General features: G+C 39.5%; 1 protein-coding gene across 4 annotated transcripts in view; it reads left to right on the plus strand.

The window, feature by feature from the left end:
• Positions 1-15947, plus strand: part of LOC124303326 (tubulin polyglutamylase TTLL5) — a 282756-nt gene that overhangs the window by 169520 nt on the left and 97289 nt on the right. For all 4 annotated transcript variants that reach the window (XM_046760409.1, XM_046760407.1, XM_046760408.1 and 1 more), the window contains exons 7-8: positions 12219-12475; positions 12995-13194. In XM_046760409.1, coding sequence (XP_046616365.1) covers positions 12219-12475; positions 12995-13194 — 457 coding nt within the window. The remainder of the gene's footprint in view (positions 1-12218; positions 12476-12994; positions 13195-15947) is intronic.

A 15947-nucleotide genomic window follows, 5' to 3' on the forward strand; every position in this document is an offset into this window, starting at 1 on the left:
TTGCGATCTGGTATGTAGTCTCACAGTACTAACTTCTCCACGAAAATCAACCAGGTCTCTGTCTTGATCTACTAACCGGAGCTCAACGTGATCTGTGGTCCTGACAGTGATCGGAAGGTGAATGACGTGCGACGGTACTTCCACGACCTTATATCCTGGTGGGACAGTCGGGAACAACTCGTGAATAGCGTGTACTTTGTGTCCATTGACGTAGAGGCCCGTTGTAATGCTGCACTCGACTTGCGAAGCGTTGACCTTGAGTATAGTTACAGGCACGTCTGATTCGTGAGTTTTATCAACCCTCAATACACGTGGTGTGAATCCCAAAAGTTGAGCGATGGAATCATTCGGCCCGAAGTCAATCGTGTGGTTGCATGTGATTTCGCTGCGTGATGTATTATTGTTGGGTTTGATGGCGAGCCTGATATCTGTATTTCTTAGCACGTTCTAAAGATACATCTCTATGTCCTCGATCTCGTAGCTGCCGGTAGGTATGGTGATCACTTCATCAGCTTTGTAAATTTTAATGTTACCAACATCAACGTTGTGATTCTAATTAAAGTTCAACAATTCTACGAAGCCAAGAGCATAACTTTCATCACGAGCAAGTTCGATCGGTGGGAAATATTGTGCCTCGAGAATCGAAGAGGTTCCCGAAATCGTTAACGTTGACGAATCATCCATGACTGCGAGTGGTAGACTGACTTTGATGAATCACGCACCATTTTTATACAGCTCACCACTTACAAATTTTAGACGCAAGTTTCCGCATTCAAGTGTATCATAATCTTGGTACCTTTCATGATTGTATTCAACACTACTAACCCAGTTGTATGCAACCCAGTGTGGGACCCCCCGGACCGTCTTTGTCGTCAAGGTTGATTATAGCTGGCTCGTTTTTTCGTGGACCGTTTTTGGGCGTTTCGTTTTGCATCAAAACACCGCGGAAATGTAGAACCTTAAAGATTTTTGCATATTTCAACAAGTCCCATTCAGTCAACGTTCGACGTGGTACCATCGCATCTAGTTTTTTGAAAGATGGAGACCAAGACCTGTTTTGTACGGTTTCATATGAAACTCTTTGCCCAACGCAATAGCTTCCATAGTTTTGTTGTGTCGTTTGCTCTCTTCCAGTTCTCGTTGAGCAGCACTTGCATCGTTCACAGCTTTTGCTATACCTGCCGCACCACCGGCTTACGCGCCTGTAGCACTAAGTCCAGCGAAAATAGGAATCGGAAAGGGTAGAAAACCACTGACTTTTGAAGGTAGCGGTAGGACCCGAGGTGTTCGCACTTCACATTTACCACCCGCTTTTTTAACGGCGTTCTCAGCTCCCTTCAGCGCAGATTCGATAGCTACTTTTGCATCGTTGCTTTGAACCATAGAACGTTTTGCAGCATTTATAATTTTTCTCAAGGTCACATTTTTTGACTTTTGAATTCCCATTTCGAGTCTTGATTTTACTTTTATTGTATTAGCTATTGCCCAAGCGGCTGCCTTCTCACCCAAAGCGTTCTTTGCGAGAACCCATTTCAAGACCCTATCAGCCTCGTTTTTAACTTCAAAATTTTCACGATTCGGCGAGTGAGCAATGTCGTGGTCCTTGCAACCTGCGTCGAGAAGATTGATTCCCGGATCACCCCGCGCGAGTCTCTTTGTTAATTTTGTACCAAGCCCACAGTACTGATAACCAGGTACATTCAATTCGACTGTAAGGCTGTTGATGATTTTATTCTCCAGACTCTTGCTGCGATGTTGCCGCCTGCTGCTTCGTTTACCTCTGTACGCGATCATGTTCGTGCGTTGACTGAAGAAAAGTGCTTCAAAACGGGATATTTATAGCAAATCCGATCAGTTATGTCCGAGATGCGGTTTGAGAAACAACCTACTAACCTTCCCGTGACGAATTTTGGCAAACTTTCGGAGCAAAATGTCAAAAGGCACGAACGGCACGGTGAATTACCTCCGAATAGTGTACGTGCAATATCCTGTGGACCATCGAATTGTGGTAAAACTTATGCGTTGCTCACCCTTATAACCCATCCCAACGGAATCAGATTTGAAAATATCCACATCCACTCAAAATCTCTGAACCAACCGGAACACCAATTGTCAAAGCAATTGTTGGACAATGTTGAGAATACGGAGTATTTCGCGTTTACTGAGCGTGAGCAAGTGATTACATCGAGAGAAGCATGGTCCAACTCAATAATCCTATTTGACGATGTAGCGTGCGAAAAGCAGGACAATATTAGGGCCTAGTTTTGCATGGGTACACATCACGACGTTGACTGTTTCTATCTCTGTCTGACGTACGTGCGTATCCCCAAGCATCTCGTGCGCGACGACGTAAACTTCCTCGTGTTATTCAAACAAGACGATATGAATCTGAGACACGTATACAACGACCATGCAAACACATGTCTTCCACAGAGTTTACAAGTGTGTGCTCTGCATGCTAGAACGGTGAGAAGTACGTGTTTCTGGTGATCGACAAGGACAGTGAGCTCAACGAAGGACGATACAGGAGGGGTTTCGATTCTTTTGTTAGCCTGGAAAAGGAATAAAATCTAACGTTTTCAAACGAGAGACGCAGTAGCGTTGCAGACTCAGTTGCGTCAATATGGAAATCTCTGAAATTTCCAAGCAAAAAGATGTCCTACATCAGATCGCTCAAGCAAGTACTGCCATCCGTCGAAAACACAGATTGCTCAAGTCGGGCAAGGAATCTACGTCTCAGAAATTGAGTGACGTTTTCAAACCAGTAGTATTCCCTTTCAAGAACTGGTGAATGTTACAAAAGATACGAAACCTTTAAAACAAGAGGTGGAAGAAATTGAAGAAGAAATAAAGCGTATGAAAAATTAAACGAAAAATGAAACTGTCTTGGAAATGGACGATTCCTTTGCTTCGGCAGGAGATAAAACAATGGTAGAAACACCGGTCGAGAAAATCGAGGATGAGTATTTTGCACTAATGAGAGATGCGAAGACGAAAAGTGAATTGGACAACGTGTAGGGTGTACACAACTTCTCAAACAGACCAATGATTGGTGATTCGTTGATAGCTTTTGAGAGTGACTACATCCGTATTGGCGATACGCTTTACCCTAAAACGAAGGGTTTGCTGAAACTTTTGTTCAAAAAGAAGCCTGACGATTCTTCTGTGAGCGCTGGAGATCGGGAAAAACATAATCCTCGCAACGAACGCGCATAAAAAGTATTACTCATCCGATGGGGCTGTTCTAAACGATAACAGTTACAAATTCGAAAATGTCATCGCCGAATTGATGGATTATTCCCCATCACCTCCCCGCAAAGGTAAAGGTCCACTTCCGTAAGCTATGATCACTCGACAAGGTGTTGAAATAGAATACGTTTTCTGGGATGATCCAAACGAGTTAGTGGAGCGACTTCGTTGACTCCTGGCATCTCAGGCAGCGGGAAATCAGAATCACGATCACGAAATAATCTCCATTATCGAAGAGCTACGCAAAGCAGGAACCATTTATTAAGCAGCTCCCATCGTTTTAGCATTCATTATGGAGATGAGCGTCGTCGTCTTTGGACGGCATCTGGATGAAAACACGGCCGCGAGCACTCGCAGTCCTCCGGGTGTCCGATTTCAAATAACAGCGGACGGGCATGTCGATATACGAAACAAGAGACTGTGCAATGTCGCAAATCCCGCAGAGCTGAACAATGCTGTAACTTTGAAAATCTTGAGACGAAAATTCAACGTGCTGCAAAAACAAATCGACAACCTAGATCAAATGATCAAAGCCTTAGAGCTCACCACGGAAAAAGCTTTGGATACCTTTTACACAGACTATAAAACAGGCAGAGACCTGTCGATTCGAAACGCTGTTAACATTCCTCAATTGGACACCTGACTAAGAGCGTTGAAATATGAACGAGCAAAAGCAAGCATTGGTGACGGAACTGCATGAGCCTGCACGGCGGAATTACCCGCGTCGACGTGTAGACGTGCGCGGTATCGACGAGACCTGGCAGGCAGATCTTGTTGATATGACGTCATACGCTGGACGAAACAAAGGCTACAAGTACATGCTCACAGTCATTGATATTTTTCCAAAGTATGGGTGGGCTGTACCGATAAAGAGCAAGTCTGGAAATGATGTTACGAAGACAATGGAATCTGTTTTTCGTCAAGGACGGGTGCCGAAAAACTTACATGTCGACAGAGGAACGGAATATTACAACTCGAAATTTGAATCGCTTATAACACGTTACGGAATCAAACTTTACTCCTCGTACAGTAATTTGAAGGCCTCGATCTGTGAACGTTTCGATCGCACGCTAAAAGGTAAAATGTGGAAACGGTTCAGCATGCAAGGAAGCTACAAGTGGCTCGATGTCTCATCTGATTTGGTTTCGGCTTACAACAACGCCAAGAACCGAACCATAAGAATGAAACCGTCGGATGTCACCGTAGCAAACGAGAGGCTGTTATTACGTCAGGCGTACGGAGGGCTTCGAGCGATACCTACCATATCGGCAAAATTCAAATCCGACGACAGAGTTTGAATCAGCAAATTTAAAAACGTCTCCGAGAATGGTTACACTTCCAATTGGACCACTGAAATATTCACCAAAAGTCGAGTGAAAAATACTCATCCTGTGACGTACAAGCTCAAAGACTACCGAGATCAACCTATCGCTGGTGGTTTCTACGAAGAAGAGCTCCTCAAGGTTAATTATCCGGATATTCATCTGGTGGAGAAGGTGCTCAAAAAGCGTGGAAGAAAAATGTACGTTAGATGGTTAGGTTTTGATAATACGCACAACAGTTGGGTAAACGAATCGGACATGTAACATTGAATAAATGAATTCTTTGTAAAAACGTATGTGCCTCTTTATTTAATATCCGACACATCACTAGTATGCATCTTTATTTTTCATACAACCGACTGACATATGTATCGTTGTACAATTTTTCATATTTCGGAGCGTTCTCATTCATCATCTCACATAATTATATTTTATACATCATGGTACAGTTGTAAATCACACAGCTAAGGTGCGGGCTTGTAGCCTCACAGAAGCTTGTCGGTTGTGTTTTGAAACACGATCCGCTTGTCATCATTTCAGCTCAGTGCCACTTTCTGCTGTTCTACGGTGTGTACCTCGTGCTTTTGACCTAATATCAAATGCTGAATTGCAGACGAATTTTCACGGTTCAAAACACATGCCAAATAATCGTTGAAAGTTATTTTTCTCAACGCTGATCCTTTGACACCTTTGGCACGTTTATTGTCTTTCTCATCTCTCAAGACTCGGAATGCGTACAATTTGGCTCTTAATCCTACAAATTCCAACATTATTTTTCCGTTTTTCTCATCTTTCATCAAGACAAGAACTTTTTTGTTCGCTAGAGGCATTTTATAAACGTTGTCAAGCGGATAATTAGACGTACCGAATTTGTGCAAGTCCTCCTTCATATGTTCGTATATGTCGGGGACGGTAAAATTGTAAATCAAACTGTCGGTATCCGTATACATTAATTTTGCTCGGTTGCCGAATTCCCGTTCAATACAATCATAATGAAAATCGTAGATATATGTTTCAGCCAGATCCATGATCGAGAAACCTGCATACAATGGTTTATTCAACTTGTCTTTCGTCTTACTCATTTCAACGATAATAATATCTGTGTCGAAAACGGTGCAGCTGTGAAAATAAGGTTCGGCTATGGTAGCTCTAGCACCGTATCTTCCATCCCATTTTGTGATCAGCCTGACATCTCTATACTTCCTAACATTTTCCATTGTTTTGCCAAAAACTGAGTTGTTCATCAGTTTGTAAAAATTTTTCTCGAATTCGTTGTGAGATTTTTTGCGCAAATCGGTATTCAAATCTATGTATTTTTTGAGCCACGGGGTTTATCCGAATTTGAGAACTCTGTGAATTTTGAGTAATTTTACGCCTGATTGTAAGCATTGTTTCAAAACGCTATAGTGAACAACGTAGTTTTTCTTGGAAAGTAGCGTGGGCATCAATTTCGGTTGTTTACTATTCGAGATCGGAGGTATATAGTGCTCCGGACACAGTGGTAAATCCTTATGAATTTCATGCAGTTCCTAAGGATATTCCAAATCCACCTCTAGTATATAACCAAACTCCGCATCGTCCGAGATGGTAAGAACGTCGCATTGTCCAAAGCCTCATAACCATTCGAAGCAACTGTATGGCAGAGCAAAGCTCATAGCAGCACCGTACAAATTATTAACGTCAAAGTACATGAGATAAGATTCTTCGACCTCAGGATCGAATTCCTCTCCCATGTACCTGTTGTTAGCCTTTGCGTATCTGTTCGAGCACTGTGACACACCACCACGAATACCTTTTTTGATAAACATAACCATGTCTATGTCGGTGAGAAGCTCGAGCTCGATGTCGGTACACTCTAACATCGTATCAAACGACAGACCGGGCGCGGTGTAATAACGTAACGGGTCCAGGTTGTACGTTGTTCAACAGCTCTGTCGAAAGTTTTGAAAAACGTCGGCTAGTGAAAACACCTCCGTCTGTAAATACAAGTCCGAATACTCTCCCAAAGTTTGAACCTTAAAGGTTTGCCAAACTTCTCATGCATGTGCATAGTCGTCGTCTAATATATCCCGATCATTTAATTTTGAGTAAAATTGTTGTTTGGATGGTAGCCGTCTGTCCTCGAGCTTTGCTCAACTGTCCATATATTCGTACGGGAACACTCCTTCTCTGGTCAATAACTGAAATTTATCTGAGCTACTATAAAATTTTCGTGTGATTGATTTCTGATCATGACCGAGATACGTTGCCAATTTTTCAAGACTACTGGGCATGAAACGGTACGAATTTACGAATCTAAACTTTATATTTGTCCCCTTGACATATTTTTCAAAAGAGATGTACTATTCCTTGTTTACGGGTAGAAGCTCAATTCTGCCCTTGAACGATATAGCCAGTGCTTTGATCAGAAAATGCGAATCCTACCCCGACAGATTGCCAAATAACACTGGGATAATGTGCGAATTTTGGTAATTCAGATTGCAACCTCGATGAGCAGCACCACGGTACTTTCCCGTGAAATGGCAGTGATCACGATGTTTCACGTCTGTGAGTGTAAACGGTTTTTCACAAATATGACACACTGTTGTTGAATGAAATTCGTTGATTTGATTGAAATTGAGCGGTTCCATCGATACAACAGTTCTGAAATAAATTTTTAACGAATGTGCCAATTTCGATAACTCATTCACAAACCATCGAATGCAAGTCTCTCCCCGATTAATTTTGAATTTTGAAATTGAATCGTCAACCGTACAATACAGATAGTAAGCTATACTATCCGGAAGATGCTTCTGATAAACTGTTTCATTTTCCCCAAAACTTTCATGTGTGGGCTGCAGTAAACATTCTAGATCTGCGTAAATGCAGAACGGAACGGTTTCTTCATGTTTGAAATTTTCAAATTTTAGAATTATTTTCTCCTCTGTAGGTAGAGTAACTTTGGTTTTGTTTAAATTCATGTAATATACATTATGCTTGAACAAACACTTTTCAGATTGAAAGTGTAATAGACACCTATCACATAACCAAGTACGACGCTGATGTTTAGAAATTTGAGAACTTGTCAACCGCGATAAATTCCGAATCCGTGCTAAATGGTGTATTGAATTCTTTTCATAATTTTCCATACCATCGTCATCATCATCATCATCATCATCACTATCATCACCGTCAACAATTTCAGACTCTCAGACTAAAAGATGAATTGTAGGTTTGTCAGACTTGTTTCGGCTTAAATAAATGGGTACAATTTCACTGCGCTTTTGTTTTTCCGTACTATCTATACCATAAACGTTAATTGAAAGTTTGTTAAGTTTCTCAAATTTTGGAATCTGGTCTAAAGACATTGGAAAATGCAAACCTTCGTATAGTATCAGTGAGCTGAAATGTGGATATGAAGTAACTGGGATTGTTGTTGTCAGCTGGTAACAGAGCTGCGGTGACCGACCATAGAAAGCAATATAAATCGCTGTTACGGATGTTGACGATAGCCTCCTCATCTTGAATATCTTTGGGTAATGGTGTGTATGTGAAGACACCGCCTCGTAGTGGCACGTACTTCTTGATATTCACAGTCAAATTTTTTATTTCAGTCAGCGACCAGCCTGAATCCTTTTCCTGGAAATCTTACACCTTCTTCAACAAACGCTCTGTCGCGTTTTCGACGAACCATTCGTTGATATCCGTTGTCTGGAGGATGATTTCATTTCTCGTATTCAAAAATTTGATCTCTTCCACCGTGTGATCATCTTTTCTAACTTCAAATTTACAAGCCAGGATAACGTTGGCTTACAAGCTCCTGTCTTTCTTTAAAGCGTTTTTTAGTCTTGTCACCGCTAGTACCTTTGCGTCTTCTGGAAATCTCTCCACATCCTCATGCTTCAAATTGCCGATGGATCCAGTTCGAATTCTCCCCTTGAAAGCTGATTCCAAATCTTCCCAAAGACCTCGATCGCTTCTTCTTACTCTCCGCGTACCTTTATCCGATTTCTGAAGACGTTTGAATTTTTCCGCGAGCGCTTTCAAGAGTCCGATCGTTGTGATAATTCTCGTCTTTTCTCCAATGGATGAAACCTTTCGCAAAATTTCGTTCAGAAGCCGAATATTTTGACTTCCAAATTTTATCCATTTCTGAATCTCTGCTGTTGATGATGATTTGTCCAAGATTTTGTACGCCGATTCCATAATCTCAATCAATCTTAAAGACTTGGATTCCATCTCGAGCTTTTTCCTCACGCATACTTGACAAGTTGAGACCTTATGATCGTTTGTAGTGATGAGCGTCCTTTTTATAGGGCAGCTGTACGTATGTTTGCGTATGCGCGCGCACCTTTCAGCATTTTTAGAGCGATAGTAACCCAACACCGCAGATCCATGGCTCTGAATGTACTGCAGCTATCGGTCGACCTTGCACTCTGGTCTTGACTGAACCCGTTCAAAATTCATCGTAGAGTTAACAGTACAGTTACAAGCCAAAAAGAATGTCACGTGGATGATGTCAAACCGGCATCAGAGTAAGTGAAAAACATTTCTCATAACCAATAATTTTGGAATGACGCGTGATTGATAACGTGTGAAAGGAATATGAGGTGGTTGATGTTACACATTAGCAATATCCGAGTGGATAAAAAACAATTCTCAGAACGATTAATTTTGGAATGTCGCCATCAGCGATGTCCGAGTTGATAAAAAAAACAATTCTCAGAACCATTAATTTTGGAATGTCGCGTAGTTGATAACGTGGGAAAGGAATGTGGGGTGGTTGATGTTACACATCAGCAGTCCTACCGTAAGAAAGGAATTCGAAGTGGTTAATGTTACACATCAGCAGTCCTTTCGTGGGAAAAGAATGCGGGACGGGTAACCGACATCCAGGTCGGTAAAAAAGTTCACGCTCGCCGCTGCGCCCTCTACCGTTGGCAAGCGAGCACTACATAGAGACTTTGACCTTCGGTCGGTAAGATTGTCGGTAAAACAGCACGATTTTGACCTTCGACCGATAAGAATTGTTAGTAAAGCTGTGCGATTTTTACTGTCGACCGATACAACTGTCGGTAAGGTTGTACGCTTTTAACCTCGGGTCGGTGCGGCAGAGCACGTCTTACCTTACGAGAGTGGGGGTATTCTTCAAGGGTTTGCGTCTGGGATGCGATAGGTGGCTTGGTTGGTAAAACAGGTGTTTGTCATCCGAACCTGCCTTGCTGTACCACTTCTGTAACTTTTCACTAAAGACGACTACCAAAGAAAGCAGCTGCAATGCAGCTTCGTTCCGAGAAAGATGAATTAGTTTGTAGTACACTGCTATTTTATTGCATTTCGTTAGTAATTAAAAACAACCCATCAACTAAGAAATACTCGGATGGTGAAAAGTTAGTAGTGGCCGTCATTTTCAAATAAATCACTAATCCTAAGCAAATATAACGACTTTCAGACATTATATGTATTGTAATGTAACCAGGTAATCTTTATATTACATTTTGGACTGTGATTCACTTATTGTTAGTCAAGTATTCAATAAATTGATACGATACATTGCTTTTTGATATGGTGAATTTTTGACTTTTCATTACCTTTGGTGATATCAGAAAAGCATTGGTTTCGATCGAAAATCACTTTTTATAATTTTAACGAATCTTTACGTTTTCGAACCTCTAGAATCCGAAAGACAGTTTTTAGAAAAATTTTGGTTGCATTTCGGTCGGTCGGTCTGTCTGTCTGTCGCTCTGCTCGAAAAATCAGAAACTGTTAGGACTTGGCAGCCAAATGAAAAAGTTTTCAAAGAAATATTTTTAAAAAAACGACTGAGAAACAAAAAATTTTTTCAATTTCTCCTCAATTAATGTATAAACTGAATAGAGCATAATCGTTTACTTATTGTTAGACAAAGTAATCAAGAGGAAAAAGTATGTTTGTCGGTACAACATTGAAAATCGATTCAATTCTGGTGGAAATGGCAGTTTAAATTAAACGGAACATGACAAGTTTTCATGCCTATCGTTGGATTATAAAATCCTGTAAGTTGCAAATTTTTGCAGCGAGCCGTTTTTGAGATCATCGCGGGAGTTTGTCGGACAGACCGATATTTTTGTAGAAATTAGAAAAAGTGATTTTCGACCGAGGCCAACACTTTTTTTGTATCACTAGAGCTGATGCAAAGTAATATATTTCCTTAAAATCACTTACTTATTTGAATTTCGAACAGAAAAATTTACTTTTGGCACGATGGTCATGTGGCGAGATAGCAGTCTAGTATTGACAGGCAGTTATCAAAGCTAGCTGCTAACCTACCAAAGATATGTTTGAGTACATTTGGATTCGATCTCGTTACTACTCTTAACTCAGGGAATGGAGGATCAAGTAAGAAACGGTCTGAGGAAGATGTTCGTTTCAATGTGTAAAGAGCTTACTGAAATTGTAATCAGTTTCAAGTTGTTTTTCTGAATAAAATGGATCTTGGAATACAATATACCGGGAGGATTATTATAAGGTTAACAGCACGAACAATTATAGACCGACAGATGGGCAACTTAGATTACATTTGAGTATAAGTAATAAGTATTAGGCAATGAGTCATCAAAAAGATGGGGAAAGACGTATAACTATCAGGGCACACATAACAGTCACGTTTTATTCACATGTGAAAGATTTCCTGTGTGGTTTATTCATTAATTTTAAATGAAGTATCATTATGAGCCAAACACTCATTACGTGCATATTACTTGTTCAAATTTAAATTTAATGAAATCAGAATACAAAATAGATTAAATTAAACTTGAAATGGAAACAAATAAAAGTTTAATTAGATAACATAAATATAACGAATGATTAGCCCATAATGATATTTGGCCTCAAATTCCTAACAAAACTAACACGTTTCAAGATATTTTTCGCAAGAAAACGAAACATGACCATTAGGTCAAAAAACAAATTTGTTTGTTCAAAATTCAAGGAGATATAATCTCTGTGAATTTCTTCAATGAATACACGGTTCGAGATGCAAAACAAACGTGTTTTGAATTTAGTCAATATATTTTTGTTCTCACGTTATATCGACTTGAAAATTTGGAGCAGGAAATTGGTTGTGAACCGACGTACAAATTTAGATAGTAATTTGTACAAAAATTGTCAGAAATTAAGCAAATAAAAAATTTTTCTTCAAAAACCTTGTCGATCTCACGTGGAAAGCTCAGCATAAAATCATTCCCAGGACTGATCTCTGTAGAATCTATCCTGACGTCCGTTTCACTTGGTAGAATTGGAATCTTTGTTCCCAATTTTCATTTTGTAGAACAGGTCACTGTAGAATCGGTCTTGACATTCATGAATATTCTGCAGAAATGAATTTTGTAGAATCCTATCGACGTCAAGTTATACTTAGCAAAACTGCGATCTGTGAAATATTTCCGTGGAAACGAACCTGTTGGGTAGGTCCTTTTGTTTCTTTATTACCAAAATTCTGATTGGAATTAGAAGTTTGGATCCGCAGGAAAATGTTTTATTCTCAGTTTGGTTTCATGGTTTTGTACTAAACAACATCATGTTCAGATCACATTTGTTTCACAAATGACTAGCATACTGAGGTTACGATCTTATTCCATTTAGTCTTTCAGTTTACAATGACTAATTGCTCTTTATTTATTATTTCAGCCAGAAAAAATTATCATCGACGAATCAGTTATCGTTGCTCAGTACATAAACAACCCGCTTTTAGTCGATGGGCATAAATGTGATTTGCGGCTGTATGTCGCTGTGACGAGTTACGATCCACTTTTGATATACCTTTATGAAGAAGGACTAGTCAGGTTTGCCACTGTCAAGTACGATGGCGGACATCAATATGTGTGGAATCCATGTATGCATCTTTGCAACTATAGCATCAACAAATTCCACGTAGATTACATAAAGTATGAGTGCTATTTGTTATTCTACCTATGTACTTAAATCATGACAGGTTACAACTACGCGTGTCTTATAGTCCTGAGAACTAAGAAAATCCTGATATAAAGCTAATTTCAATACAATTATTATTTCACTTGTAACGCTACAAGTACATTGTCAGCAAAATGTACTAGAGTTGACTTCCTACTTATTTTGCCTGATTTTTCATTTGAGACATTTTTCTGCTTTCAGAGATATTCTCCCTGTATCTAAAATTTATCGTTATTTTCACTAACCTTGTTATGCGCACCTTCGAATTTTTTATCCCCGTTGGAATAATATCCATTCCATAACTCTTCTTGAAATTTCTCTAATAAGGGCCTGTTTGATTTAAAATTAAAAATTATTATTTATTTGACGCAGCATAACTTCGAATAAAACCTTAAAAGTTTTCACATTGTGAACAAATAAACTCAGCGCTCATGAAATTATTAGTTCCTATTACATTGCTTTCGATCACATTTAAAAATAATTCTGATTCTCAGGAGTGAAGATCCAGATGCCGAAGATGTTGGTCACAAATGGACACTCTCAGCATTGTTACGACATCTTCGATCCATGGGACAAGACACAGAACTATTGATGCAAAGAATAGAGGATGTCATTGTCAAATCTATTTTAGCCACTGCATCTGGAATTGTCAGCGGAGTGAAGCAATTCGTCAAACATCCAGATACTTGTTTCGGTAAGCTTTAAATTGTCTCCACGAAGCATTTTTGGTAGTTATCTGGTGAATGTGGTAGTTGAACGATACGAAGAATACAGTCCGACCCGTCCATACTAACGTCAAAGCTCCCGAGAGGAAGAGTTTTTTCGCGAATTCGAGTACCCTCACCATACGCACCGGACGTTCTTATCCAGAGGTTCGCACATGAATAATTAGAACTTTGAGGTTGAGTCGGAATGGGGGAAGTGCGCGAGCGAGAAAATGGAAAAGCGTATTTATTGAGGGCGTTCTTATTGATAGTTCGGACTGTATATGGGGCATTCCATGAAGTATCGATCAAGAATGGAAATTGGTATTTCCGATTTAGTTCAATCTTTTTTCTGTGAAAGTACTGGTCCAAAAACAAAGCCCTGATTTTTTAAAAAAATTTCAATCATGCATCTTTGGGATATTACCAATTCAACAGCGACCATTTTCTAAAATCTGAAAAAATTCAGGAAACCCTAGGAAAATATGACAAAATTTCTTAGCCTATTTGTTTAGAGAGAAGGCAAAAAAGATGTGGATCATCGACGTGGGTTCCGCGAATTAATGTTGATTGACTATAGCGAGGAAGCGGGATGATTATGATAATTGATTACTAATTAGAGATTACTTTATTTGAGGAAGATACAGATACGAAGCGATCCGTATCGCAAGAGAAGAGAACGATAACTGACGATTTACAGGCGAGAATACACATTGACGATACTCATACATGTTTTTGAGACAGTAGATGAGATACAGCTGATTTGTTTTGAGTCGCGACACGGGCAAGTGGCGAGATTTGACGCAGAGACGGCAAGGAAACATTGCACGCGAGTGTGCGTCCATGCGTGAGGACGATTTTGAGTGTAGCGACACACACATTTAACTGATTTGATACTTTGCCGAATCACTATTCGAAGATGGAGATTTCATTACAGCAAAAGTTGGATTTCGAATATAATGAAAATTTTGAAAATTATTTTTGAAATGCGTTTTTCACATGAAAATTAACAAAAAAGTTCCCTATGACACGGGTCGAAGAAAATATATTCACCAAGTTCAACTCGTAAAATAGTAAGTACCTATGTAAGTCTTCGTTAGTTAGCGCACTGAACGTCATTATAAAATCTTGAAAATCGCAAAGTCAGCACCGCTAGTTACGAATGTTCATGTATTCAGGCGAGAGTCCGTACCCGTTCTTTCTAGTGCACCGTCGACGAACGTACCGCGAGCAAAAAATCTCATAACGTACAATACAACGATACATCTTTTACTTTGTGGTATATGTAATGGTTGATCAGCAACAATGAAATTTACTTCAAAATTTTATGATCAGCGCTGTACAAGTGAAAGGACACAGAAAACTCCAAAGGAGAGAATTGCGTATTCTAACACCGGCACTACAATTACTCCTCCCATCTTTGACTCTCAATCAACCGATATGTTCATCTCGTTGGTTGAAAGTGACTAGACAATCTAAAGATAAGAAAGTACGTCACAATGATTCTGAAAATGATGAAGTTCCGCCTGCTGAAAACCCCAAAATTGATCGAACTGAAATTAATAAACCCGGACCTTCGAGTCCGGATCTAATTGTAAAATTTGCTGAGAAATGTAGTCAAGAATCAGCTGTGTCAAGTCAAGAATCGGTAGGTGAATCGGCTCGACAATCTGTTCATACATTCATAGAAAGTGTCTCGTCGTTGAACTTGGTCGACAACTCCGTTCGCACAGAAAGTGAACTGTCCGATGTCGACGTTACTACACAGTAAATAAATTCAGTATTAAACTCTCTACATTTGCCACCTCTAAAAACGACGGGTAAACAAACCGATTCCTATATCCAATCTATATTTAGCGCGGTGTGTCAGTCTTTCAAGAAGAAACTGGAAATAATTCGGCCTACAAATATAACATCGGATCTTGCTGACATTCCGATAAACGGGGTAATGTTCATTTACATTAAAAAATATGTTACTAATATTTTTCAAGCCAATATATTACATTACTTCGATTTCTCTCTAGGACATTCTAAGTGAGCATCACGACTATGAAGTTTTATCAAAATTGAAGCAAGTATTTTGCAATTCACAAGTTGACAATGAAAATAAATAATGATTCTCACTCCTGCTCCATTACATTGGCCCGTGCGAAAAATAGAGAAATTCTTTGAACGTTTCCACATGGCACGGCAAGATCAGATATTAGTTTACGATAAAGGACTCACGAGCACTCATGCTGCATCTTGGCAAAGTGTGTTTAAGAATTTGCTGTTTTTTCATGGGATTAGTTCAATAATGTGTTAAATCATGTGTTTTAGGTCACAAAATACCCATCAACACTATCGATCTTGTGAAATCGTTTTATACTTCGGACGAGATCAGTAGATTACTACCAGGGAAAAAGATTTCACTTCGGTTCGTACTCCGGTTTCTAATGTACGAATTCATGAACAAAAACGACTTGTCCTTGGTAATTTGAAGGAAATATTCGAGGCATTCAAAGAAGAAAACCCTTTATTGAAATTAGTTTTTCGAAGTTTGCTCAACTTTGACCTAAGCATTGTGTATTAACCGGTTCAGGCGTCACTCACACAACTTGCGTGTGCACGTTTTACTAAAATATACAATTGATCTTTCAAAATGGTTCAATAACAAAAAATTGTGGTACCCAACTATCTAATTGTTATGATTGCATAGTGCTGGTAGTTTGTGAAAATCCTAATTCTCAATATTACTTTGGTG

Source organism: Neodiprion virginianus, chromosome 4 (assembly GCF_021901495.1).
Source record: "Neodiprion virginianus isolate iyNeoVirg1 chromosome 4, iyNeoVirg1.1, whole genome shotgun sequence".
NCBI lineage: Eukaryota > Metazoa > Arthropoda > Insecta > Hymenoptera > Diprionidae > Neodiprion > Neodiprion virginianus.